This window comes from Pezoporus flaviventris, unplaced genomic scaffold, assembly GCF_033815535.1.
Source record: "Pezoporus flaviventris isolate CSIRO_AGI_PZ_B2104156 unplaced genomic scaffold, CSIRO_AGI_Pfla_v1 ptg000096l, whole genome shotgun sequence".
NCBI classification, from domain to species: domain Eukaryota; kingdom Metazoa; phylum Chordata; class Aves; order Psittaciformes; family Psittacidae; genus Pezoporus; species Pezoporus flaviventris.
Genome location: NW_026892644.1, coordinates 4,185,908 through 4,213,719, shown reverse-complemented (window position 1 = coordinate 4,213,719; position 27,812 = coordinate 4,185,908). Strand labels below are relative to the sequence as shown.

The 27,812-nt window shown below is 43.3% G+C and overlaps 1 protein-coding gene across 1 annotated transcript in view; it reads left to right on the top strand.

The window, feature by feature from the left end:
- Positions 1 to 10,933: 10,933 nt before the first annotated feature.
- UTP20 (UTP20 small subunit processome component) overlaps positions 10,934 to 27,812 on the top strand; it is a 64,565-nt gene continuing 47,686 nt past the window's right edge. The window contains exons 1-14 of the mRNA XM_061476373.1: positions 10,934 to 11,046; positions 12,008 to 12,088; positions 12,860 to 12,926; positions 13,123 to 13,255; positions 13,611 to 13,799; positions 15,240 to 15,321; positions 18,980 to 19,117; positions 19,517 to 19,672; positions 20,232 to 20,378; positions 20,869 to 21,003; positions 22,353 to 22,430; positions 23,121 to 23,299; positions 25,178 to 25,333; positions 25,816 to 25,904. Of these exons, the coding sequence (XP_061332357.1) occupies positions 11,002 to 11,046; positions 12,008 to 12,088; positions 12,860 to 12,926; positions 13,123 to 13,255; positions 13,611 to 13,799; positions 15,240 to 15,321; positions 18,980 to 19,117; positions 19,517 to 19,672; positions 20,232 to 20,378; positions 20,869 to 21,003; positions 22,353 to 22,430; positions 23,121 to 23,299; positions 25,178 to 25,333; positions 25,816 to 25,904 (1,675 nt within the window). The 5' untranslated portion in view covers positions 10,934 to 11,001. The remainder of the gene's footprint in view (positions 11,047 to 12,007; positions 12,089 to 12,859; positions 12,927 to 13,122; positions 13,256 to 13,610; positions 13,800 to 15,239; positions 15,322 to 18,979; positions 19,118 to 19,516; positions 19,673 to 20,231; positions 20,379 to 20,868; positions 21,004 to 22,352; positions 22,431 to 23,120; positions 23,300 to 25,177; positions 25,334 to 25,815; positions 25,905 to 27,812) is intronic.

The window sequence follows — 27,812 nt, the reverse complement described above, 5'->3', positions numbered from 1 at the left end:
AGTTCTTCTTCTGTTAACAGTGTTTGGACATGGCAGAATGACCCTACAAGCATATTCAGAAGAGCAGTATCATTATCAATATTCGTTGTGAAATTTGGATCAGTTCTTTAGAAATAGTCACATGACACCTGCATTTTGAGCACTGGGATGTTCTTGTACAGAGATGTCCTGCAATTGTCACCTCTTTATTTCCAAAAATATCACTAGAGTACATTTCCTAGCATACTTTTAGAAACTTCTTTCCAGCTAGTTGGATTTGCAGTGCCCAAAGCACAAAACCATATATTTAGAACCCCCTCTTGCTCAGACTGCATTGTCTGTGGGCAATAGCAAGAATGTGATGCAGTTCCCAAGTGTCTTATGCCTTAAAACACCACCATAAACTTAACAGGTTAAATACTTCAAGAAGCATAGTTCCCTAATTCTATGTCTGTAGCATTTCCAATCTTCATCCTATCCAAATCCTAAATTTTAAGGGACATAGGTTTGCCAAAGGTCTTTGCTTGAGACCCTAATCAAGGGAAGTCTTTCAGGGTAGCATCTTGTTTGCTTGAAGTGCTTGTCCTCTCATGCTTAGCTTGTCTGGGACACGAAGAGAGATGGAGTTACTTACGAAGGAAGAGATCAATATGGGGGGAAAGAGCCAGAGAGATGAGCAAAAGTCCCAGAAATACATCATGTTTATACTGACATTTTTAATTAAATCTTCTCGGTTGTTTGTTTTTTTCTGGTTTTGCATTCCACAGAAATCTGAATGAATGCAATTTGCAAGCAAAATAATTTAAATGTGAGTGCTTCATGGTCTTGAGAAGGAAACTTCAGATTGTGTAACTCCTAATACCAACACACCTTTTAAAATCAATAGTCAGTGCCTCAGGATTGAAGGAAGTACTTAAGTTAGCCTTGGATACTGAGCATTTAAATCTGAATGCTTTGGAGACTACAATATATTTGCTGGAGAATTCTGTTCATTTAAAAGAGCAGATTTCAAAATGTATTTATGGGCTCCCTGCGCAGTGAGATGTGGAAGACATAACTATTTGCTCAAGAGAACAATTATTATGGGAATAAGATCATGGTACAAATTTTACTTCTTTAACTCAAATGGATAAATAAGTTACATGCTTGAACTTTATTCTCAGAGCTTTGGGATCTTTTGTTTATTTAAGGTGTTCAATTTTGCATCAAGAGAATTACAATTCAACTAGTTTGCTTACTTTCAGTTAATGTATGAGAAAGTGCTGTCAAGTGTTCACCAGAATGAGCTACAAAAATTCATGGTTTTTTTCCTAGTAGATCTTTTCCGAATTTCCTTATTTCATCTCTGTTGTTTTCCCTTTTTCCACTACCTGATGTCCAAACTATCTCTGTTCACATCTTCTAGTTGGTGTTACTTTGAGATGTGTCTGGTTTAGGTGTACAGTGTAGGTACTTTGGTAATCAACTTGGCTTCCTGTATTTCCCCTCTACTGAAGAGGGCTCTTCAGAAAGAAACTTTGATGCTTTGATATGCTCCCTGGAGGAGCCTGTCTCTCCATTTTCTACAGAGGAAACCTCTGGAAATGTGCCTGCTAACTTTGGCACTTAAAAATGCTCTGAAAAATATTCCCTTCCACTGCCTCAGTGCCCTAACTAGCTCTTCTCTTTGATTATTTTGATTTACTCTTCCATTCCTCAACATAAAAAGGACATGGAACTGTTGGAACAAGTCCAGAGAAGGGCCACAAGGATGATCAGGGGACTGGAGCACCTCTCGTATGAAGACAGGCTGAGGAAGTTGGGGCTGTTCAGCCTGGAGAAGAGAAGGCTGCATGGAGACCTCATAGCAGCCTTCCAGTATCTGAAGGGGGCCTATAGGGATGCTGGGAGTGGACTCTTCTTCATTAGGGACTGTAGTGATAGGACAAGGGGTAACGGGTTAAAACTTAAACAGGGGAAGTTTAGATTAGATATAAGAAGGAAATTCTTTCCTGTTAGGGTGGTGAGGCACTGGAATAGGTTGCCCAGGGAGGTTGTGAATGCTCCATCCCTGGCAGTGTTCAAGACCAAGCTGGACGAGGCCTTGGGTGACATGATTTAGCGTAAGGTGTCCCTGCCCACGGCAGGGGGGTTGGAACTAGATGATCTGAAGGTCCTTTCCAACCCTAATTATTCTATGATTCTATGATTCATACTCCAGAGTGTCTGTTAGCAGTTTTGACATCTTCCTTGTTATCTGCCTCCCATCCTCCTTTGTAACTCCTACTGCTAAATCTCTTGCGCTGCCTCACTCCTTTCATCCCCCCGTCTCCTTATATGAAGAAATTTTCTCATTCTCCTCCCTCTCACATTTCTTCTGCTAGAATCCCTTCTTTTCAGGACTCCCAGTCCCAAAAGGCATTTCCCTACAAATTGCTGTTTGCTATTCAGTTAATTCTTCCATTTTTCAAGTGTCTCTATGAACTGACTGCCTTGTCTCTCTTTTAAAACCCTTTCTAATCCTCTTCAGTCTCTCTTCTGCTCTCTGTCAAGGCTGCCCACGCTGGAGATCACACAGATACATTGCTTGGAAATGTTTCAAGACAGTTATGCATATTTGCACCAGCTCTATATGTTTAACTGGTTTGCTTGTCAGACATCCTCAGAAATTCATCACCAATGTACATGACAAAGGAGGTTTTTTCTCATGTCCAACTGTCTGCAGCTGCTGGCTTTGGTTTGGTGTGTTTCTTCTGTTTTGCTCTATAGCATGGAACTCATTACACCTATATCTAGTGTTATCTGGACATTTGAAATAGCAAATCCCTGTTTTTTTCAGAGAGTGGAAACACTGCCAGTACCTATGGTCTCTCCCAGTGTGCTGCTGGGACACACCATAGGTTTTGTGGCCTCTTGAACTGCCGTCTTATAGCTGTTGCAAGATGCAGGGGAGTGGTGGGTGATCTGAGGTGGGTGAGGGACAGTGAGCATACATTATGTGGATTTTCATGACCAAACTCTGTGGAGGGGGGACTTTACTAATCCAGGCACAGGGGGAATGTTACAGTAATTTGTTTATTATTATAGTGTAGTGGTAACCAGCTTTAGTACGCATTCAAATAGACTATTGAGGGAGTTTTGATGAAAATGTGGCTGGTGGGCTAAGCGAAAGGGGAAGAAATAATAACTTTAATATGCATTTCTGAAGATGAAAAAAAAAAAAGTAGTGCAGATCCAGCACAATAAAGCCCCCACAGCTTCTGCACAGTCAAATTTACACTTATAATGGAAATGCTATGTGACAGTGTTAGCAATTTGCAAAATCAGTGAATGCTGTCACGCACAAGGAAACACAGAGGTAGACATGTCAGTAGAGAAGTACTTTGGTAGCACCTGGTTTTAAGGAAAACCATCTCTTGGCACAGCAAACATCCTGTATCTGTATAGTAGCATTAGCTGATCACCATTTTAAGGGGGCTCATTTCATCTCAGTTTGAAACAGACACTGGTGGAGCACCGTGTAAGTACCCATCTTCCACTGGAGGTGAATGCCAGGTCGCATACAGCCTTCTGTGCAGCAGGTGGCTATAGCCAAAGAGGTGAACTGCACCCTTGTGGCAAGTGCCTGCCCAGTACAAGCAACGAGGACTTCACCTGCTTCATTGTCTTTTTTTTTTTTTATCTCACTTGGAGGTTGATGCTTTTTTCCACTCTCTCTGTTTCTGCAGTATCAGTCTTCACCTAGGTATCTTTTGCACAGGGACCTATTATTTCAGTACATTTTACTTCTATCACTTGTTTTATTTGTTCTGATCATAACTTAGGCCCACAAGTCAGTATTAGCAGCAGCAGCAGGGTCCAAAAGCTTATTTAAGTTTTGTGGAAAGAAGGGACAGCCTTGTTTCTTTCCTTAGTGTTATCGACATCTCTGCTCAGAGCATCGAAAAAATTTTCCATCTCTTCCTTCAGAGATAATTCTTTTCCAAGCAAAGCGCAGCTGTATCTCCTTGTAAGTTTATTATCACAGACAGGGAGTCATTGATTAGCAGCAACCTGTGAGTTAAGGAGTTAAGAACACATTTCTGAGATGTCCCTAGAATTCTTACTGCAGTATGACTAGGGACGTTATCTAAAAGTGGACCTGATTTTAGTGGCAAATCCTTCTTCAGGTAACACAGAATTTTTGAAACCAACCAAGGAACCTAGTCGTGATTGTTTGGGCCAGTTTATATAGATCAATTCTGGAACTTTCTCATGGATAGCTACAATTTAGCAGCCAGTACCAACAGTTGATAACACAGTAAAAGTGGAAAGAAGGGCTGCTTTGTCTCTTGATGCTGTATAAGTTCTTCCATTTTTCTAAGCTACCCATAAATATGTCATCAAGCAGTACACACCAAAATTAGACTGCTTCATAACAGCCTCAGTTTAAGCGTATGCTTAAATAGAAGTTTAAACATGGTTTGGATTGGGCTTTTTTTCCCTAAAGGGCTCTGCAGTGCTGAGATTTTTAGGCCTTTTCTTGAGAGTTTCAGCTTGTGATGATGCCTCTTGGATCTATGGGTCCAGGAATGGTTAACTGAGGTACTGTTTCTGCTGGAACCTCAGAGCAAAGTTAGAGCTGCATATTAGGACATCTGAACCCTCAAATAAGGAAAAAAAAACCCAAACACCAAAACCAACAAACCCAAAACAAAACAAGAAATTCACCAAAACCGCAAACCTAGGTACTTACATTTTGGATGTATCTTGTATGAATGAGATGGATGCAGAGACATGGAGAATAGTATCAGTTGCTTTGTATGTTACCTTCTATTCAGTATCAGGAACATCCATTCCTTTCAGTAACAAAACGCTGAGCCTGGCCTTATTTGCCCGTAGATGTCATGCATAACTGACTTGGAAAGTTTGAAGGCAGAAACTACCTGAGGAAAGAAATATCCTTGACCCTGTTTTTCTATGATTTTGTGTTTTCTACTCACAATTAGCTTCTCAAAATCATTGTGAGAAATTGCTGTCTTGGATTACTGATTTATTTATTATTATTCCTCAGTGGCTTTTTACAGATAAAGGGACAGATAAAGATAGAGCAAGAGGACAAAAGAAAGAAAACTGCATATGGGAGACGGCAATGATTTTGAAGAAAGCATTCTCTGGTGTGCACCTGTTTCTAAGATATTTTTACAATTTCCTGTCTTCCCTTTTTTTTTTTTTGAAGATTTAACCTTACCTTAAAACAGTTGTGATCCCTCAACCCCAGTTCACCACCACACTGTCATTTCCAGCTTCCAAACAAACAAGAGGGATTTGGAGTGAGGTGGAATCAGAGACTTGGGGGCATAGCTTCAGATCAACTGCTAAAGGCTTTATGCTTTCTTCCTCGACATGCCAAATAGCCAGGTTTCGGGACAGACAGAAATCTGAGTTAGACTGTAATCAGACATTTACTAGTCCCAAGCAGCTGATAGCCTGGAATCCAGATGGTCTCTGTCAAATCTAGATGCCCCTAGTTCTAATAGTGAGAGTGAAACGCAGGAGAGAATTCACATCCCTTTTGCAGAACAAGACTCTATCCTTCCTGTGTATTTTCCCTTCTCCTGCTTCCTTTGTGGGTCCTCCTCCTGCTGCCCCTGTTGCTCACTTTCAACAATGCTGAAGCCAGTTCTGCTGCTGCACCTGTGGCAGAGGAGTGCGATGAAGAACAGCAGAAGTGTTGACTACTGCAAAACCCTCCTATCCCCAGGCCATTTCTATAAATGATGTCTAGAGATGGAGCTAGTACAGTCCACCTATTCCAGTTCTGCAGCAGGACCCTGACTTGCAATAGAGGAACCACTGGTCTAGATGTCTCAAGATGTCAGTGTCCCTTTCTGTGAGAGAAGTCCATAATGTCAGGATATTTCAGGCATGAACACTCAACCCCACAACCAAATAGCTGCTGATATCTGGGATCTATAGTCCAGATCCTTGTCCAAAACCCTCGCTGATCTGCAAAGCTAAGGGTAAGTAAGTGAAATTCTCTCCAGGACTCAACTAGCATTGACCTGGAGTTGCACTATTTGCAGAATCACTGCGCTTCAGGCATATTAGAAAAAAAAATGTGGCCAAACAGTCCCACCAGTTTGCAGAACAGGATTCCAGTATCTTGTCTGCTTTGATTTTGAAAATGCAAATGCTCTTGACAACATCCTACATAATCTTGTGGGGGGTTTTACCCGCAAGGCAAGGCAAAATGCCAGCTAGAAGCTGAGGAGGAAACTGGCAGTGAAAATACGTCATTGTGTTGCAAACTTCCTACTTTCCAGAGAAATTAAAACAGAAAGAGAAAAAAAGAAATCTGTTTGCTTTGGTTGAAAGAGAACACCAAAGACAATATGCACTTGTACAAGCTGCCTTCAAAGCCACACCAGCTTTCTCCTCTATGAGGATTTTGGAGAGCTCCTGTGATGCAGTGGGGCTCCAGCCACATGCACCCCAAGTTGTTCTGTGGGGTAACTCGAGACAGGCAAGGAGAAGGACTTCTGGGTTCATAACCAAGGCAGGTAACTTTCACCCCTTCAAGACTCCAGTTATTTATTTAGTGTCATTAATACTGATTGATGAACCTACCTTTAGGCATCCAAACTTGGAAGTTGTTTGGCTAAAGTCACGAGTTTTTCTGTTAATCTGTTTGCTCATTAATCTATTTTTAAAATGCTCTGTTTGTATTAATCTATTTTCAAAAGCAAGATCTTCTCCCAAAGAAATTCCCTTTGCAAACTCCTTTCCTGGGACATCTCCATCATGAGCATATGAACATAGTAGAAATCTTACAGCTGTGCACCTCTGCAATCTACAATATTCTGTCCTGGCTACTCACTGCCTTGTACTAGATAGTATGTCCCTTAGTCAGAAACAAAGTCTTGCACAGGTTTCAGGAGTGTTATGCTTGTGGTGAATACATGTAAAACTATGATGGAAGCAGGGCAACTCTACAATTTTAATATTGGGTACTTAAGTGGTTACTGAGACATGTCATGGGGGGCATTCACAGGATCAGTTGCAGATATGCACATATAATGGGGTCATGCAGACTCTCTGAGACTACCAATTCTAAGTCATGATTCATTTTATTCTAACACAGATGTCTCAAGTACAAGAATGTGCCTAGATCTGCACTGAATATAAAAGGAGCTTGAAGTGATTGCTAAGAGGCAGACATGTGAACTGTAAATGCTTCAGGTTATGTGACATGTATTCTGCCCTGTGAGACCATCCTGGGTTAAATATGGAGGTATTTTACCCCAAATTACTACTGTAAGGCTAAACTGACAGTGCTCATTTAAAACATAAACCAAAACCAAACCAAAGGAAAGTGTAACATTGACTCAAGGTCAGCCACATTAGCAGAGGACAAGACTGCTTTGCTTCCACATAGAGTGGCTCCGGCTCTTGCTGAGTCCTGCAAATAATTTTGAATGGCAGGACTTAAAAGGCCAGAAATGGAGAAGACATAGGAATCTTAGCCCTGCCCCAGAAGTGCTGATGGATTACTGACAGGGACTGGTGGTTGTAGTCTACAGTGGGTGTTTGAAGAAGTCAGATCTGCATAGGTGACTATGATAGACGTGCATATGCTGTTTTACCACTACCTCTACGTGCCTCTACTGGTATTACTACTGATAAGCCATCATTCTTCAGAAGGCCATCTGCTTGCTGTTAGCACGGATTTCTGAAGGAGACTTGCTGACAGCTGGGCCCACCAGATTATCACAAGCTGTCGGAGCTGGGGTCTGCCCAGCGATGGGACAGCTGCAGCTTTTCCGGGAGCAGTAAAAGAATAAAGCCTGAGGCTGGAAGCATTGCAGTCAGAGATGAGTGTATGTAGAAAGGATTTTGTTAACATAGCTTTAACTCATACAGAACTGGGGAAGTACCTTCTGGGTCAAAGACCCTTCCCAGCTGAAATGCCAGACCTACTGTCATGGCCATACTGGTTTTGATACCTGTGCTACTACCCTGAGGCTCACTCAGATGTATCTCTGAAGGCTATATTCAGTGCTGGTTGTAATGCAGTCCACCAGTATTTCTTGTGAGCAGAAGCTCTCATGGACATCAACAGCTGCAGGTCTGTCACTCCTTGGAGAAGTTGTCAGTTTATAAAGGAGCATTTAACCTTTTAAAAACTTCCTCTTTTTTTTTTCCTGGTGGCTCCTCTTCTGCAACAGACAGAGCACACCTGAGCTCTTCTCCCTGTTGCTTTCTATGAATGTCAGGTTTCACCCATTCCCTTGGATTATTTTGGAGCACATTCATCCCAGAAAGTTCCATAACTCATCAAGATGCTATTCATAATGAAAAAACGAGATGTTGTGGACTGTTTTTTTTTCGAGTTCACAATATGTAGGAAATGTATTAGGTGAATTTACTGATCATGTATGGAGAAGTAGTTGTGCTTTTAAACAGCTGCAATTGGTGCCTAAGCTCTTTTGTGGCTCTAGACCTTTCCACATACAGTTACCTGCACTTTCTCACGGAGCCTGAAAACACTTAAGCCGACCTTTTGGAACAAAAGTGCATTCTCTTCCCACTTCATGCAAGTGCCAGAAGTCCTTTCTATTTCAGCCACAGAAGAGCAAGCTTTAAATGTAACAGCTGTTTCTGTAGTTCTCTGACTTTATAGCTGCTGCAGGAAGCACGTTCCCCTGCCTGTCCAGATGGCTATCATGTTAATGGCTTATTGCCTGCCCATGGGCAGCTTTTCTGGACGCACCTGGCAGCATTTAACCTGTTGAGTCTGTTCAAAGTTGTGGCTCCCTACGTGCTCTTAATAGTGAACTTCAGCCATGCTCAGAGACAACCTTGTGTCTGAATAACCTGCATGCCTGGTTTCTGAGAGTGGCCTTGAGCTGCTTGTAACAGGCAGGACAGGCAGGCTAGCGAAGGACAAACTTCCAAGCCTTGTAAGCTGCAACCCAAAGTGGTCTGTCATTCTGAGCCTGCTCATACTGCACCTGCCCAAACCAAAGCTTCATCCAGCTTTTAGTTCACCTCCCATCTCCCCGTACACATCCTTCACGTCCCACAACTGCAGCCACAGGCAGAAGCTCCCACCAGCCCTGGTACTGCTGTAAGCACAGCAGTGAACAGCGATCAGTCCGTGACCACTTTCTCTTGTGCAAACTGAATCTGGCCAGGGATGTCAAGGGCAACAAGAACAAATTCTATGGGTGCATCTATGATAAAAGGAAGACTAGGGAAAATGTGGGTGCTCTCTGGAACAAAAAGTGAGACCTGCTTACCCAGGATACTGAGAAGGCTGAAGTACTCAACAACTTCTTTGTCTCCATCTTCACTGGCAAGTGCTCCAGCCACACCACGTGGGCCACAGAAGGCAAAGTCAGGGACTGCGAGGATGAAGAACCACCCACTGTAGGAGATCAGGTTTGAGACCATTTAAGGAACCTGACAATGCACGAGTCCATGGGACCTGATGAGATGTACCCACGGGTCCTGAGGGAACCAGCAGATGAAGTGGCTAAGCCACCATCCATCATATTTTAAAAATCATAGCAGTCCGGTGAAGTTCACACTGACTGGAAAAGGGGAAACATAACCCCCATTTTTTAAAGGGTGAAAACAGGAAGACCTGGGGAGCTATAGACCAGTCAGTTTCACCTCAGTGCCCAGCAAGATCATGGAGCAAATCCTCCTGAAAACTATGCTAAAGAACATGGAAAATGAGGAGGTGATTGCTGACAGCCAACATGCCTTCACTAAGGGCATATTGTGCCTGAAAAATGTGGCAGCATTCTACAATAGGGTTACAGCATTGGTGGATAAGGGAAGAGTAACTGGTGGGTCATCTACTTGGACTTGTGCAAAGCATTTGACACTGTTCTGTACAACATCCTTGTCTCTAAACTAGAGATACATGGATTTGACAGAATGGACCATTCAGTGGATAAGGAACTGTCTGGATAGTCACACTCAAGTGTCATGGCCAACAGCTCGATGTCCAAGTTGGGGACAGCAACAAGTGGCATTCCTCAGAGGTCAGTGTTGGGATTGATGCTGTTCAACATCTTTGTCGGTGACATGGACAGTGGGATTGAGTGCACCCTCAGCAAGTTTGCCGATGACACCAAGCTGTGTGGTTCGGTTGATACCCTGAAGGGAAGGAATGCCATCCAGAGGGACCTTGACACACTTGTGAGGTGGGCCAATGCCAAACATATGAAGATTAACCATGCCAAGTGCAAGGTCCCGCACCTGAGCCAGGGCAATCCCAAGCACAAATACAGGCTGGAGAAGAATGGACTCAGAGCAGCCCTGAGGAGAAGGACTTTGGGGTGTTGGTTGACAAGAAGCTCAATATGATCCAGGAATGTGTGCTTCCAGCCCAGAAAGCCTGGGCCGCATCAAAAGGAGAGTGACCAGCAGTTCAAGGGAGATGAGTCTTCCCTTCTACTCCACTCTTGTTGGACCCTACCTGAAGTGCTGCATTCAGCTCTGGGACCCCAGACATAAGAAGGGCATGGACCTGTTGGAACAAGTCCAGAGGAGGACCACGAGGATGATCCAAGGACTGGAGCACCTATGGTATGAAGACAAGCTGGGAGAGTTGGGTTTTTTCAGTCTGGAGATGAGAAGGTTCCAGGGAGACCTTACATCAGCCTTCCAGTACCTAAAAGGGGCGTATGAGGAAAAACAAGAGAAGAACTTTCTTACAAGGGCCTGTAGTGAGAGAACAAGGGTTTAAACTGAGAGAGAGTAGATTTACATGAGGTGTTAAGAAAAAATTCTCCATTGAGAGGCTGGTGACACACTGGCACAAGTCACCCAGAGAAATTCTAACCGCCTGACCCTGAGCCCCTCTCACTACATACGCCTCGGCTGACACCGGCATCCGGCATCCTCCACCCGCCCCTTCCGCCGGCGGGTCCGCCTCCTGCTCCCGGCAGCCCGCGGCCGGCATGGCGGCCCCCAGCGCATAGGAGGCACGTGTGGGTGTCGGTGTGGAGCTGCGGGGCTCGGGACTGCTCTGTGGGTACCGCTGCCGCCATGAAGAGCAAGTCCGCAGCCCACAAGTCGGGGAACACGCACCGGGTGAGCGCCCGGCCGGTTCCGCAGGGTCTCCGCGGCTGGTGGCCGGGGAAGGGTCTTGGGGTTTTTATCCTCGGTGTTAGTTCAGTAGTAGTGCCCGGCTCCCAGAACGGTGCTGGGGGAGGAGGCCAGAGGGCGGGTAGTGTGGTGGAGCCGCGTTGGGTTCCCGCAGCGCCGCGGGGGGACCCTGGCCATGACACCGTCGCCGGAGCGCGGCTTCTCCCCTGTCCCGGATCGGGGACACCAGGCACGCCACAGCCTTAACTTAGAAAATGACATGATTTAATAAAAAAGTAATATCCAGTGTGGATACATCCTAGGTGCTGTTTCATGAAAGACAAGACCTGAGCAGTTTGTTCAAATTCGGTAAATTTCATAGACTCACAGAATGGCTTGGTTTGGAAGGAACCTTAAAAATCATCGGGTTCCTATCCCTGCTGCGGGCAGGGACACCTTCCAGTAGACCAGGTTGCTCCAAGGCCCATCCAGCCTGGCCTTGAACATTGCCAGGGGTGGGGCAGCTGGAGGTTCTTTGGGCAACCTGTGCCAGTGTCTCACCACCCTCACATTAAAGAGCCTCTTCCTTATGTCTAATCTGAATCTACCCTCTTTCACTTTAAAGCCATTATGCACTGTCCTGTCGCTACATGTCCTTGTAATTTCGTTGCATCTTTTTGACTGTGTTGTGAAAACTTGTGGGCTGCGAGTCTTGGTTGTGCAGAGCAAGGGAGGAGAGCCTTGTTCATGGGCATTTTAAGCAGAGTTGGATTTTTTTTTGCCTTAAAACTTGTTAGTAGTAAGTAAATAAACTCATAAATCTGTAAATAGTAGGACTGTTTACAGATTGATGGGTACTGTGTGGCAGCCTGCCTTTAAAAGTGGGGGTTTCTGTTTGCAGAGTGTGCTATTAAGAGGGCTGTTCTCAGAACTGAGCATGAAACAAGTATATCTTTCTGTTTTACAGTTTCTTACCTTTTCGGAGCGCTTAAGCAATGTTAATATCAATATTATTCATCGGATTGACAGAACAGGAAGCTATGCTGAGGTGAGAACAGTAGTTGTGGTCATTTTCTGAAATCATATCACAAGTAGCTACACTAATGAGAGATTCCCATAAGACATTTATTCAGGAGGAATTTGGAAAGAAGCTCCTGCAAGAGTTGCCTTTCCTGGAGCCTTATTTAGTGCTTTGCTCCCCTCTATTCTTCCACCTACTTAGCAGTATTGTAGTAAGGACTCTTTGGCAGCCACCATCCTGATGGCTTCCATGTGGCTGGACCTGTGAGTGTTTCTGAGCATGGAAGACGCTGCTGTGGCAGTCGACACTCCTAGGTCTGGACCTGCAAAGATTTACAGGTGCTAAGCAGCTGCAGTATTCACAACAGATGTATAAAGCATGAGCATGTGTCTTTACAGGTCATAAAGAGGAGTCATTCACATGTGTCCTATAGATCATCATTGTGATTATAGTGTTCACTCAATAGGTGTGAAGATGGCAAAAGAAATCCCAAAGCATTTGTGCTGGCTGGGCTATGGCTCAGCATCTTATATTATGAAGGCCAGTCAACAGAGGTCTAAAAAGCAATTATATAAGCAAGTCTTGTCACCAGATAATATTTTCATATGTGTTTTGAACATAGCAAATTCTCATTTTCAGGGAAATTCCTTAGAACTTTTTGAAATGAAGTTATCAGGATTTGTTGAAATATTCTGAAAATGTTTAAGGCATTTGATAGTTTTCTTTATTTGAACCTCTCATCTTTGCAGGCTACATTCATTAGGGTTGGTAGCTGTTATTTTATCTTTGTTTTGACAGGAGGTTGAAACCTACTTTTCTGAAGGACTGCGAAAATGGAGGGAACTGAACCTCACTCAGCATTTTGGTATGTCATTTTTATTCAGGTTTCCTGCTTGCCTTAAAGTGTTAAAATTTAAAATAAATTTCTTCTGCATCCAGAGCCCAGTGAGAGATTTTCTATTGATTGTTTTTTTGGACTGGGCACTGGGCGGCTATTATTCTTTGACATCCTACATCCAACTGGACTCATTTTCAGGGTTTTTCTTTTGTGCTTTGAACAGTGCAATTCTACAATGAAGTGGCCAACAAATGCCAGTCCTTCAATCAGCTGGTCTATTACCAGAGTGCCATTGTGCAAAGCTTGAAGACACATTTGCAAGTTGAAGGCAGTCTTGCTTACCAACCCCTGTTAGAGTAAGTATATGGTAAACAAAATGTAGTCAGAAGTCCTAATGGTATTAAAAGTAAGAATGACTCCTGTTGTGAGTGTTCTTTCTTTTTACTATACCTGAGGAAAATATAGTAGTGTTTTTGTTTGATGTTATTTATGTCTTCTTGTTTAAACTGTTACCTGCTTGGTTTTTAAAAAATTATAAGACTTTTGCCATCCACAGCTGCCTTATGGCTTCTCCCTTAAACGAAAGTGAGAAGTAAATGTGATGCTATCTTTCTTTCCAAAGAGACTGTGCTGGATTATGTAACGTCCAACTGGTTTTTTGTTGGATTGTTTTTGCAGTGCACTAACATTTGTGTATTTTCTGAAATACAGTCTAGTGGTGCAGCTGGCTCGAGATCTTCAGACTGATTTCTATCCTCACTTTTGTGACTTCTTTCTGGCCATCACCAAGTTACTGGATACACAGGACACAGACCTGCTGGAATGGGCTTTCACCTCTCTTTCCTATCTCTACAAATACTTGTGGAGATTGATGGTGAAAGACATACACAACATATACAGGTAAAAGTTGTGTTTAATAACTGTCTTGATCAGCAGTCATTAGATGCTTTAGAAATGTAAATACTTAATGTTTAATACTTGTTAGCGTACTTTCCCAGCTTTCTGAGAGACTCTGAGCCTTTTTATCATACACAGCTCCATTTGAGAGCCTACTGACTTTTACAGGCCACTGTACGGGAGGAGGGATGTGGGTTGGGCTGCAGATTTGGGCTTTCGATCTCCTTTCCTCCTGTGGGAATTTGAGAGGAAGCATCCAGTTCAGCTGGGTGAACAAAGCTCAGAAAGACACTGGATTGTCAGAGTCATCTTGAAAATCTGTGACCAAGTCTGAATTCAACACAGGTCCCCTAAGTATCTGTCAGGTACCTCTGTCATAATTCCATAATTTCTGTCTTTCCGAGTTGCAGACACCTGGGCTTATGACATTGAATGAATTCCTCAAGTCTTTAATCATTCCTTGCCCAGTATTTTCTCCTTTATGTTTTTTCTTTCTTCCTGTCTGTTTAATGAGAGCAGATGAGATATGCAGTTTTATATGCTTTGAAACTCGTTGCCACAGGATGCTGTGGATGTGGAAGGTCACTGTAGAGAAACTGACCCATCTGGAGGGAGTTACCAGATGCATAGGAGGCACTGCTGGCTTGAGGAGTCCCTGAGTTGTAGGTGGTTGAAGGCTGATCTACATGTGCTTGTCCTGTTTTTAAACATTTCACAGGCATCTGCTTCTGGCTGTTTTAGACTGATTACTGGTCTGGATGGACCTGTGGGCTGACCCAGTATGACTGCTTTTTCAATTTTACATTGCTGTAGTAGCAGTGCTCTTGTTTTTGTCAGCCGTTGTGTCCATATTGCTTCCTCCCAGTTTTGATTTGGAGCAGATGGAGCAAAAGAGGGGTTACAGATTTCCTCCCCAACCCAGCGAAAGCTATCAAGCATATTGAAAAAACTTCTGCTTGGTTGTAAATCTGAGGCACCGCTCGCTCGGCACTGAATGTGTGGTGAGCCACATTCAACTGTTACTGATACTTACCAGCAGCATGCAAATATTTATCACCCCTGTAAATTTTATATCTTTAGAAACTTTTAAGTGCACAGGAGAGTCTGTGGCTTATCAAATCAGTTTCGGTTTACTTTCTGCTGCTGAGTATATATATTGAAAATGTTGATGCTGCATGTGAATCTGTGTGGATCCAGAAACTTCAAAGGTATTTCTGAATGTGGCTTAATTTGCCTGGTGTTATCATTTAACCTTCTTTGCAAAACTCTGTTCTTTATCCAGGGAAAGTGGGAAGGAATTGAGTTGAGGAAGGTATTTACCTTCTCTAGGAGGACAGATTCTTAGTGTTTGTAAAAAGTGGCAATGTAAACTGAAAAAATTTTGAACTCGGTGGCAATTCTTGCATTGCCTTTAAGACAATGGATTCTTTTGTGTCTCTGTAGCCTGTACAGCACCCTGCTGGCTCACCACAAGCTTCACATCAGAAACTTTGCTGCCGAAAGTTTTGTCTTTCTAATGAGAAAGGTAAGTGAGGTGTTTGTACTTTGAATCTATCTCCAGTCTGTGGTTGCTCTTGGATTCAATGTGTAATGTTGGGTTTTCACCAAAAAAGGGTTAACAAGGCCTGAAGTGGCATCCAGCATGTCATTTTTAGAGAGTATTTTACTGAGAATGTCATGCACATTGTATCAGCAGTGGTAAACCAGAGGTCTTGGTGTGCTCTGTTTTAAGAGCAATTAAACCACATGGCTGTGGTTGGTTTATCTAAAATGACTAGAAATGGTAGGGTAATCTTACAGAAGGAAGGCTTTAGTTTGTAAGTGCATATTTGCTCTCTTGACTTTTTCATGAATGCTTTAAGGCCTTTGTAGAAAGAAAATTCTCATGACAACCTTTTTGCACTCCTGAAAATCAAAGTATATAATGTTCTGTCGTGGTTTAAACCCAGTCAGGTAATTCGTTCGCTCACTTCCCCCCCTCCTTTCTTGCCCTCCCCCTGCTCTCAGAGGGACGGAGAGGAGAATCAAAAGAATGCAACTCCCACGGGTTGAGATAAGAACAGTTTAGTAACTAAAGTATAACACAAATCACTACTGCTACCACCAATGATAATAATGATAAAGGAAATAACAAGGGAACAGAATACAACACCTCACCACCCGCTGACCGATAACTCGCCCCCCAGGCCCAGCCAAGCTCCGACCGATACCTCCTCCAACCCTGCAGTCTCCCAGCCCTTCCGGCTAACTCCCAGTTACATCCTGGGCATGACGTGCTGTGGTATGGAATACCTCTTTGGTCAGTTTGGGTCAGGTGTCCTGTCTCTGCTTCCTCCCGGCTTCCCCTCCTCCCTGGCAGAGCATGAGGCTCACAAAGTCCTTGGCCAAACCAAAACATCTCTATCAGCTCTCTTCCCGAGCTGAAAGTCAAAACACTGCACTGCACCAGCTACCAAGGAGGAGAAACATGACTGCTACTGCTGAACCCAGGACGTTATCCACCCCTTATTCCATACCATTCACGTCATGCTCAGATCCCACATTTTCAATATACCATCACTCTTATCTCGGTGCACTCTTATCTTAGTGCATGGACCAATCCCTATAAAGCTGCTGCGTCCATCTGGTCCATGTCAGGCTCCATCTCTTGTAACAGTCTTCCAGAGCAGGAGAGACTGTGTGCAGTGTTCACACTCGTGAATAACCTGGGCAATAGTGTCCATTGCTAAGTCCACCCCTCGATCATGAGTCCATCTCTATGTTGCATCTCTGCTCTGATGGCCTGAAGTGCCATGGGCCCACCAGGCTCAAAATAATTCACTGTCCCCTTAAGCAGTTTCTGCAGCTTGTTGCTGGGGACTCCATACAGCTGCCTTCCATCTCCGATGCTTCCAAAGCACTGGAGGGGCCCAGTGGACTAGATACTTGCCCATATTGTCACACACACCCTGCCACTCATGACTGTCCAGCCTTGGAGAAAACCTTTTGGTCCCCCTATATTGTTGTCTAACCCCAGACAAGACCCAAACCTGACTCTGCTTAACTTTTGAGATCAGACAAAATGGTTGTGGGTAGAACACAGTCTGTGTGTGTGCCAACATGCTGATCCCCACCACAATCAGCAGGCAGGTCCCAAGGATACCCAAAGGCCATTCAAAACCTTCAGAACCCTCAAACGATGCTGCTGTGCTTGTCACTGGGGCTGGTGTAGCTGCTGTGCTTGCCGGCTCTCCCACCACCAGCTTCTCTTTTCCTGAGTCCAGCTCTTCCTCCTCTGCCTTGCTGGGAAATGCTGCGTGGTCTCCTGCATCCTCCTGGGGCTCGGCGGGCGGCTTCCGGGGAATGCTCTCGGCCGTCGCGGGGCTGGGCTCGGCCGCGAGGCTCGGCTCCTCCGCGGGGTTCGGCTCCTCCGCCCCCTTCTCCCTCTGCTCGGCAGCCGCCTCCTTCCTCTCCTCGACCGCCCCGACCTCCTCCACCGGCAGCCGTCCCCTGGCGGCCTCCGGCCCCGCTCCCGCCGCCGCTTGGTCCCCGGGGCCGCTCTCCCGGGCCGCTTCAGCAGCCGCCGGCTCCCGGGACCGCTCCCCCTCAGTTCCCCGCAGCCTCACGAAGATGGAGAGTAGGGTGAGGGCCAGGATGGTGAAGAGCAGCCGGACGGCCAGGTACAAGTCCACGGCCACGTCCGTCCCACCCTGCTGCTGGAGCCCGCCCGTATTACAAGCCATTGCCATAAAGCACAGTGAGACAAGAACCTTAGCCCAGGCCCCACACTTGATAAACACTATCACAGCAAATACCGGCTCTACGTAAGTTACAACGGTCTGAAGCTGTGAGATCAAGAAGAACAACTCTGATACCCAATAAATCAGCATTGTGACGAATGACTATTAATCCAGTCAAATCTGTCGTTATCTCAACCCTTCGTGCCCCACGTTGGGCGCCAAAAAGAACTGTCGTGGTTTAAACCCAGTCAGGTAATTCGTTCGCTCACTTCCCCCCCTCCTTTCTTGCCCTCCCCCTGCTCTCAGAGGGACGGAGAGGAGAATCAAAAGAATGCAACTCCCACGGGTTGAGATAAGAACAGTTTAGTAACTAAAGTATAACACAAATCACTACTGCTACCACCAATGATAATAATGATAAAGGAAATAACAAGGGAACAGAATACAACACCTCACCACCCGCTGACCGATAACTCGCCCCCCAGGCCCAGCCAAGCTCCGACCGATACCTCCTCCAACCCTGCAGTCTCCCAGCCCTTCCGGCTAACTCCCAGTTACATCCTGGGCATGACGTGCTGTGGTATGGAATACCTCTTTGGTCAGTTTGGGTCAGGTGTCCTGTCTCTGCTTCCTCCCGGCTTCCCCTCCTCCCTGGCAGAGCATGAGGCTCACAAAGTCCTTGGCCAAACCAAAACATCTCTATCAGCTCTCTTCCCGAGCTGAAAGTCAAAACACTGCACTGCACCAGCTACCAAGGAGGAGAAACATGACTGCTACTGCTGAACCCAGGACATGTTCCCAGGAATATCAGTCAATATCAGACAGCAGATTTTCATGGAGTAAGGAATGGGAGTAGTAGTTTGGTTTTATTTAGTCAAAATACACAAAAGGCTGGATTTCTGAGACTGGCTAGCAAATCTGAGTATCCTCATTTTTGTCTAAGTTGAGAGACCTTAATAAAGCAAATGTGTTTGTTCATTTTCAGAAAATGCTGAACATCAAGTTAAATCCTCAGAAATGGAGGGCTTTAAAATCTTGGGCCAGAAGTCCTTGCAGTATTTCTGACTGTAGTTACAGTGTTGGATTACTTGATTCTCTAATCAGCTGCTACATGTCTCTTTGCACACCAGTGCAGCAACCTTTGTGTTTCAGTTGGGGTCAGTTTAATGGTGCATTTATGCACACATTTAAAATCATAAGAATAATCAAACCCACATATTTCAGCTGCAGTGACCTAAGTAGACCTGTGTACATCTTCGGGCCAGAGGTGCTGTAGTAACCGAATAGCTGATAATTTTCCTGCTTTCAATTTCCTTCTGTGGTTGCAGAAATAATGAGTTTGAACTGTTATGGGAAGGAGGGACTCGGAGAGTAACGTGGTGCTATGGAGCCAATTAATTGCCTCTATCCATCTGGCAGCTTTGAATAGAAGATAACCGTTTTTTTTCTCCTTATGTTTTGTAGGTGTCTGATAAAAATGCAATCTTCAATTTAATGCTTGGTGACCTGGGGGAGCATCCGGAGAAAGTGGAAGGTGTAGGACAGCTACTTTTTGAGATGTGCAAGGGTGTTCGAAACATGTTTCACTCCTGTGCAGAGATGGTAAGGACAAGAAAAGATTGTTGGTTTAAATGTTGCTGTAATGGGGCTTTAGGCAACTCTCAGTGAAACCACTGAGTGTTGTCGTGTTCACCTCGGTGGATGCTTGATGATAAGCATGCTGTTCATTGCATAACAGGATCTGAAAGCTGCCTTTTAAGAATATTCTTTGAGATAGAAAGGTTGTTTTTAGAAATTCCTGTGTAGTATTCTTATATATTAAAATAGAACTGCTTGCTGATGGTTCAGATTTTAAGTCATAACTTTTTTTTTTTTCCTGTAATTGTTCTACAAAGAATCAAACTCACTGGAATACTTTAGCAGTATATACACTAATTAATTTTAGGATTGCTAGATTTATTTTCCAAGTATAAGGACATGATTTGCTCTTTTCCTGTGCAGGCCATGAAGTTAATTCTTTCAAAGCTGGGGCCTGTTACTGAAGAAGAAATTGAACTCCCATGGGTTACTGTAGGAGAAGCCTTTGAGCAGATGATCAGATCAGCTGTAGTGCATATCCATAAGGAGCATTTTGACATTGTCTTCAAGTGCCTGGAGGTATATTGGTGGTTTGTTGGGGGTATTTTTGTTTTTTTTTTTAATTCATCAGACTGAAAAAATCCTGTGCACTTATCAAGAAAAATACTCGTTTATATCCTCTGGACAGAAAGGGACACTAATGGGAGTGTTCCAGAGCAGTTATATTTACGTGTAGTGTAGTGATATGAGTAATCTCACAGAATCCATATCAGCATAATGATGCTTAAAAAGTACTTCTGATAATTCCAGTGAAAGCTGGGTGCTTCCGTACCATGGGCCGAGTACTTCTTCCTATTTTGTATGTAATCTATTGGCCTTTCAGGAGACCCTTGTCTAATGAGGTATTTGTGTTTCTGTCCAAGCAATCTGGGGTGTGCGTTTTCACATAATGGGAATCACACGGTGTTTCTGCAAGGTTTAGTTTGTTGAACATGAACAAGAGTCAACAGTAGTTTGTTGGGCAGATGAGATGTTGATTCTTCAGAATCACTTTCAAGTAACAATAACTTACTTGAATAAGTTGCAGGGTCCGATAATTTCTCTGAAACGTTTTTGCTTTCGTTTTTCATTTAAACAGGGGTCACTCTTAGACTTACAGAGGAGAATAACTAAGGCCAATTGCTGTATGGTTTCAGAGCAGATGCAGAGGGTTCTGCAAGCTTATTTGATCCTAGTGGAACATGCAAATGGATCCAAAATCTCACTGCCTGAAGATGTCTGTCAGGTAGGTCAGACCATCACATTGGCTGTTGTGCCAGAGAATTATCAGTTGGTACAAAAAGGTGTGGTCAGCTGAAGCACTTTTACACGTTTCTGATGCATCATTTTGCTTAGGATTCGAGTTGAATGAACAGAGACCTTTATTCTGAGTATTGCTACCTCTCCAATCCACTGAGAATTTACCTCTGTACTGTAATTCTGGTGTGGTTCTTTAAATAAGCAAGGCTTCTGCTTCTAGAGACCAGTTCCTGCTTCTGTGAAGGAGATCCATATCAGTGATTAGAACAGTTGTAACAGATACACATATGTTTGACCCCATTAGGTTAAAATGTAGGTTTAGTGCCTTTAAACTTCAACAGGACTATTAGGATTCATTTCTGTGAAACAGTTCTTTAGAAAACCATGTCCTCCTGCTCCAAGTACTGTGCAGGTCATTCAGACCAAACAATCGCTGTCTTCATAGACAAATACCAGTTCTCTCTCTTTCATTTCAGATTTTAATAAAAATGTTACAAACACCAGGTCTCTCATCATCTTGCTGCAAGACCCTGCTGAAGACCATTTCTTCATTCCTGCTGGCCGAGAATGTTTTCTTACCTGATTCTTTGACCAAGGAAGCTATTGAGAAGGTAACAAGGACTGCTGCTTACAGCAAAAATCCTAGAGTTTAAGTTACATATAGCAGACTGATTTCGGGACATTCTCCTTCATGCCGGGAAATATACTGTAAGGTTCCCTTTAACATTTTTGCACAGATAAGGGAAAAGCTGCCTAATGCCTTAGTTTTTGCAATTAAAACTAGGTTCTGATTCAGACACCTACAGCCTCTGTAGATAATGGAGGGAGAACAGAGAAGGGACATGTTCTGCGTTAGGTTATAAAGTGGGTCATTGAGTTGGACTTAGTGAAAAAGGTACATTTTTTCACTAAGTTGCTAAGCATTTAGTGAGCTTGGCTTAGTTTTGTGAACAAGGTTCAGGTAAGTGGTTTGATTTCAAAAGTGCAAAGGTAGGCACATTTCAGTACTACCATTGCTCCTGAAGCATTGACAGGATTACCTGTATACATGCCTATCAAATGCAGCCTTGCAAAGGTTAATAGGAGATGCTACTATGGAGTCTGATTCTTCAGTTTTCTTATTACATTATAATTTTGGACCATAGTTGTACTGTGCGTGTAAACAATATTTGAAAGAAAAGATGTAATGTGATTTACAATGGGAAAACAAGGCTGTTGCAGTTGTTTGAAAAAGATCAAATTTCACCTGGTCTTCAACACGTCCTTGATTGTGTTGAAGTAAGATTGGTTCTGCCTGTGGCATGAGTCTAGTTTTGCTCAGGAAACACAGTCTTTCAAACATCTGAGGGTATTTGTGTGGGCTTCTATTAAGCAGGAGGCTTAAAGTTGTCCTTGTCTTCTGAAGGGTCTGGGGAGGGAATATCTGGGTGTGTATTTCTGTGTCGCACATCTTGGCATTGAGGAGCACTGGTGCTGAGTATTTCAAAGGGCTGTTCCTATCTTGGCACCTTCAGAAGCACAGAGGTTGACTGACCATGAGGTGGTAAACTTTCTACAATCTACTGCACAGAAAAAATGCTGAATTGAAAAACCTTTTGAATCTAAGCTTTTTCGTAGCAGTTGATGTGTCTTAAGTCTTAGAACTTTCAGCTTACATTTTACACATCATACTAAAGAGGTAAGTAAGCTGACTTTGCACAGAGCCAGCTTGGATCCAGCAGGGTTTGTTAAAAATGACTGTGCTTGTCTGTATTTGACCCATCACTGGAAATAGTACTGCTGCGTGTGCCTAAACTGACAAACCCTGCTAGCTGGGAACAGAGAGCCAGGCTGGATGGCTCAGAATTCAAAGCATGGTTGATTCATAAACCAGAAAAAATGTCCCACAGGTAATGTAGTGTTTACTGTGAAATGTTTCTTGTTAATGTGTTCTTGTCAACCTTTCATTTGCATCTTGCAGGTATTTGCAAGTGGATTTGAACGGTGCTTTCTTTTGGACTTCTCTGAAGCAATGTTTATGATGGAGCAATTTGAGAGGGTACGTGGAGGCTTTTGTGCATTAGTTTATTTTTGTTGCCAAAAGGAAATCCATAGCATAGTTACCTGCCTTGCAAGCTGAAGCATTTTTGTATATTGACATGATGTTTATTTTAACTTCTGGCATAACCTGGTAAGAGCGAAAGAGATTACTTATGCCATTGTGTGGAAGTTTAGTAATGGTGATCGGGGTTGGAAAAGGTGACAGATACCTGTATACTCACAAAGAGAAGCTAGTCTGTTGGGAATTAAAAGGGTAGCCTTGTTTTGGGTAAGATGAAGAGGAGGAGTCCTGGAGAAGCTAAGTGGAAATGAAGAATAAGGGATGTCTGTAGGTCAGGCCTGGAACTGGTGACCTAGGAGAAATCAAATTCATGAAACAGAGTGGAGGTGAAAGTAAAGTCAGAGACTGGGAATGTCCTGGTGAGGCTAGATTTCAGGCAGAGTAAGTTTTTACATCAAATCACTGTACCTGCTGGGGTGGGAGGATGAGGATGTCTGTGTACTGGCTGGTGTCTTGGGGCACCAGGACTGATACGTCTGGTGCTTTGCAAGTGCTCGTTTGTCACTGTTTGGATTCCTCTGTGGCTGGTGTCATGTGATTTTGGATTTGATCATGATTGAAGAGACCTACCAATCCTTGACTGGTTTTCTGCCTTTTTTTGTTTGTTTGGTTTTTTTGTCCCTTCAGCATTTTCTTCCATACTTTCTGACGTATATTGAGCATTGCTTCTCTGGCACAGATGCCCTTGCAAAGGATGAAGCAATGGCAATTCTGGCTAAACTCATTCTGGTGAAAGCAGAACCTCCTACCATTGGTTCAATGCCATTTGAAAAGTATCCTCTCATTTTCACTGAATCGTCTGTCAGGTGAGACTTCTTCAGTTTAGCAAACCTAGATGTGTCTGCATGGCTGCAGGCCTGAAGGCAGCACAGAGCTACATAAAGGTTGTTCTGCAGTTTTAGCCAAAGTGGTGTAAATGTCAGCATTGCTGGTAGATTTGCAAACCAAATGATACAGTAGGATCCCATGTTTTTTTCTGAGATTATTAGAGAAGAGATACTCTGAAGAGGTTATTGCTGATACAAAAAGACTAGCAAGTGTTGCAGTAGGCGTGTGATGGGGATTTGTGACACTAACATGCATGCTGCATCCTCAGGCAGTTAATCTTTGTAGTGAGTGCTGCAGTCCAGGTTCTCATTATTATTAACCTGTTGCCTGTGGCCTGTCTGTCTTCCCTGTATGCATGTCTTGTCCAGGAGCTTTCTTGGCAGTAGTAGTATAATCTTAACATAGAACACAGCTGGGTACCAAAGGGCATGTAATTAATCCAGATATAGCATTGTGCTGGCACAGCGTGACTGTTAGTTGCAAAGCTATATTTATTGTAATGAAGTGGCTGCTTTCCTCCTGGAGCCTCTAGATTTGGAGTAACTGTTGTCAAGCACAGAATGACCGTTGCTAATCTGCTGGTAACAATTGTTTTAATCATTCTAGTTCAGATAATTCAAAGCATTTACCTGCAGAGTGGTGATTTGTATTGCCTTTTATGTCAGGTTTTATCTTTCCTGAAAGCAATAACTGTGGGGTTTCCTAGTTTTATTTAATAGAATGGGACAGAAGGTTGAATCAGTATAATTACATTTGGTTTTCTTCCCTCGTTTTCTTTGTCTGATGATCTGTCTGGATTTCCAGTGATATGGAGTACTTAGCTGAGAGGACCTTGGTCCTACCTGGGACTTCTTTATGGTCCTGCAATGTCAGTGGCAGAAATTAGGGCTAGGAGACATCTCAAGAGTTGCATACCTCATCTGCTGCCTAGGATGGAATTAGCAAGTCCTGAACCAGTCCTGAAAGATGTCCGACCGAATTGTTATTAAATACTCCAAATCTGGAGGTTCCAAAGCTGCGCCTGGCAGCCTGTGCCAGTACCTTACTGTTTTCATGATTACACAGGTGTTTGTTTGGGTTTTTTTTACCAGTCCTCAGTGTATGAACTAAACTTCCTTTATTGCAGTTTAAATTCATTGTGTTTATCTGCTGGGAACACAAAAAGCAAAATATTTTCTCTCTTTGTATGCAACTTTTACAAATACCAGGCCTTGATCATCAGAAACATCTGAAATCTTCTTTCGGTGGACCACAGTCTTAATTCCTTGAGGTTTCACTTGTAAATTTTGTTTTTGAAACCTCTAATGGCTCTATTTTTATTGAAGGGTGGATCCTATGCAGCTTCTAACTGCCGTCTTACAAGCACACTGGGTGGAAAGATAGCTGTCCAAGAGGTGTGAAGTACTCCACTTCATATGTCCCAGTATGATGTTAACCCTTTCTGCCTGCAGATGGGCTTGTGGATTTGAGCTTAGCTTGAGACTCCTTTTAAGTCGCCAGACTTTTAATTCACTGGTTGTTTTCTGTCATTCATTAGTTCATTGGTTATTAACAATAATCTCAGAGATGACTCTCAGGTGCTTCTAGAGGCTATATGTCCTGCTTATGAAGGTATCCAACTGAGAACTACTATCTTCCCTTCTAGAAATATTTGAACTTGAAATACAGACCTGACACTTCCTGTGGGCCATGTTTGGTGCTTCTTATCATGACTAGTTAATGTTTTGTGCTGTGGAGGACATTAGAAATAAAAAAAATCCCTTAGGTTGTACAAGTCCTTTTTGCTAGAAGTAGCAAACGTAACTTTGAACACTGTGGGAGGAAGTGGTTACTAAAACATTTGCTTTTATTTTTAGCTCTAATACAAGGCAACAAACAAGTAAAAGACAAGGAGGAAAGGCAGAAGAATTGGTGTTGGATCATGTATTGTCTTTAATCCATTTACCAGAGAAAGAAGACATCACTGACCTTTCACAGCCTTGGGTTGCCTTGGTTGTACTGCCACATATTAGGTAAGGGGTATTCTAAGGTACTGTTGTTATGTATTTATGTAATACTTGTCTAGTTGAAATCAGTGTCTGTCAGAAATCATTGTACTAAGGGAAGGACAATAATTACTAACCCTAGTTTGGGGAAACAGGTTAGAAGGCAAAAAAAATGCTGTGTGGAAGTGCCATGAGTAAATGACAGTAGTAGAGTCAGGAATAGGATATCCATTTCTTGATTGCCTACTCCTTAATTTTAGTACTTTAGTACATAGAAATGTTAATGACATGTTTCAGTTTCTGTGTTTTAAGCCCTGACCTCTAGAAGGTGCAGTGAATGCTACAAGTTAAATTGTGAATCGGAAATAACAAAAATGGTTTGCTGCTTGTTTCAGACTTGGGGTGAGCTATCTGTAATGTAATAAAAGATAGATGTCAAAGAAAGCTTTCCTATGCACGTAGCTGTCAGTGTCACATAGAGATAAAGTCTTCCCATTTATTTTGGACAGATCAATGGACAAAACAAACACTCTGCACCGTGTGACAAATTTCATAGACTCTCTCTTCACAGCCATTGACAAAGGAAGCCTCTGCAAAGGTCAGTTATGGTTATTTCCTGTTTATTTGCTTTTTATTGATACATAGATATATGTAAAGAGTTTTTCTGATGACATAAAGCATGAAAATGAATAGCAGTAGTATTGTATTCAAATCTGTTGACAAGCTCAAGTGAAACTAGAAAAGCAAAGCTTGGGAGGAAACACCCTCCAGCAAAGGATTCTGCATTTGCTGTTGATAATAATAATGGGGCAGCAAATGTTCTGCAAAGTGAAAGACAGATAATTGGGAAGGAAAAGAAGGAAGTGGGAAAATGAAAGGATGAAGATCAATCTAAACCAGAAGCAATCAAGTGAAGGAGAGACTATTGACTGACAAACTCCAGCTGGACTGTTCCAGATCTATAGTGCAAAGTTGGGGACATTACCATCACTGACCTCAGTGATAGCACCAATTCTAAAACGTTCATCTTTCCTCCAGGCATTGGTTGTCATTGATCATCTTCCTTCTCTGGCTGGGAAAAAAAAAGGGGTTTTAACTGTGCTCGCATTATACAGTGCAGTTGTTAATGAGGGAGATTGCAAGTGTTGGAAATCCCCAGGTTCGCTTAGTTTGAAAGGGCTTTTCCAGAGTCTGGTCTTTTCCCTTAATAATGCCTCTGTTAACATTCCTAAATCTATCTGCCAACTGGCTCTCTTGCTTTTCCTTCTCTAGTCTTTGTCAAGCATGGTCCTGCTGAATTTAGCCCTTTTTTCTGATCTGTTTGCAGGGTTTGCATGCTGTCATGATTATTTACTGGCAATATAGTTACTGTCAAAAAAGGCATACCCAAACTTTCTTTTCTTGGGTCTCATGTCAGCTCTGCAGCAGCTCTATGTGCATGCAAGAGGCATGCTGTTGTTTCTTCCTTTGCCTATAAGAGAAAACAAATGCAACCTCAGTCCTACAATTCTGCATCCTGTTGTCCCATCTTACACTTTTTGCTTGATTTTCCTCACCTTCCTCCCAGACTAGGGTTCCTGGACACTTTCTTCATCCTTTGGCTTTCTTTCCAGCTCCATGATCTCTGCAATTCCTTCACATTCTACTAGGACTCCAGTCTCCTCTGCCAGCCCGTGCAAGGCACACCCCCAGCCCTGTGCTCCCTATTTGACTTGCCGGGCCTCTGAGGCAAACTGCAGCCCCCAGAACCAGCTGTCTTTCTGCGGTTGTTGTGGAGTGCAGGGAAGATGGCTTGCTCTGGGACAGAGCAGCAGCAAGATAACCCTGCAGCTGTTACGGGATAACTGCCTGTATGGAAGTGGTTACCCCTATTGATCATAAAAGTGTGTCTGTAATGAAGTAGGAGTTGCCATCTTTGTCCAGCATAGACATACTACTGCCAGATGGTATGAATATTGGGAACCTGTGCCCCTACACTAAGAAGCTTCATTCTGCCATTACGTGCTGTTCTCCTCTCTTTGAGGAGCTCCTTGTGGACATTAATGGTGAGCAGGATTCAGCACATACCTGGCGAATGGAGCAACTTGGAATAGAGGGACATTTTCAAATGAATAAATGGAAAATAAGCGCTCACTTCCCCTTCTCTACCATGGTAGTTGGCAGTGTGTAAGAAAATTATATTCTTTAAAAACTTTATTCAGTTTGCCTGGTTTAGGAACAGTGTTCTGCTTGGGAACAGACAAAGGAAAGGGAATGTTTTTTAATATTTTTTTTTTTTAACAACCTACTTGCTGACTTTGAAGTGTCAGGGGGAAGGAATTGCCCTTCCCCTTTCTTGCCTAGAAGTGCTTTAACTCTCCTGTGCTTCTGGAAAACCCTCCATCCCTAAAGGAGGCTGAGAGGTTTAGGAAGGAGACATGATTGCCGTAGCAAAGTTCAGCAAACCCTCCTTCCATGCACTAACAAATATTCAGTTTTTAAGTATCGGAACGGCTTTGTAGATCTC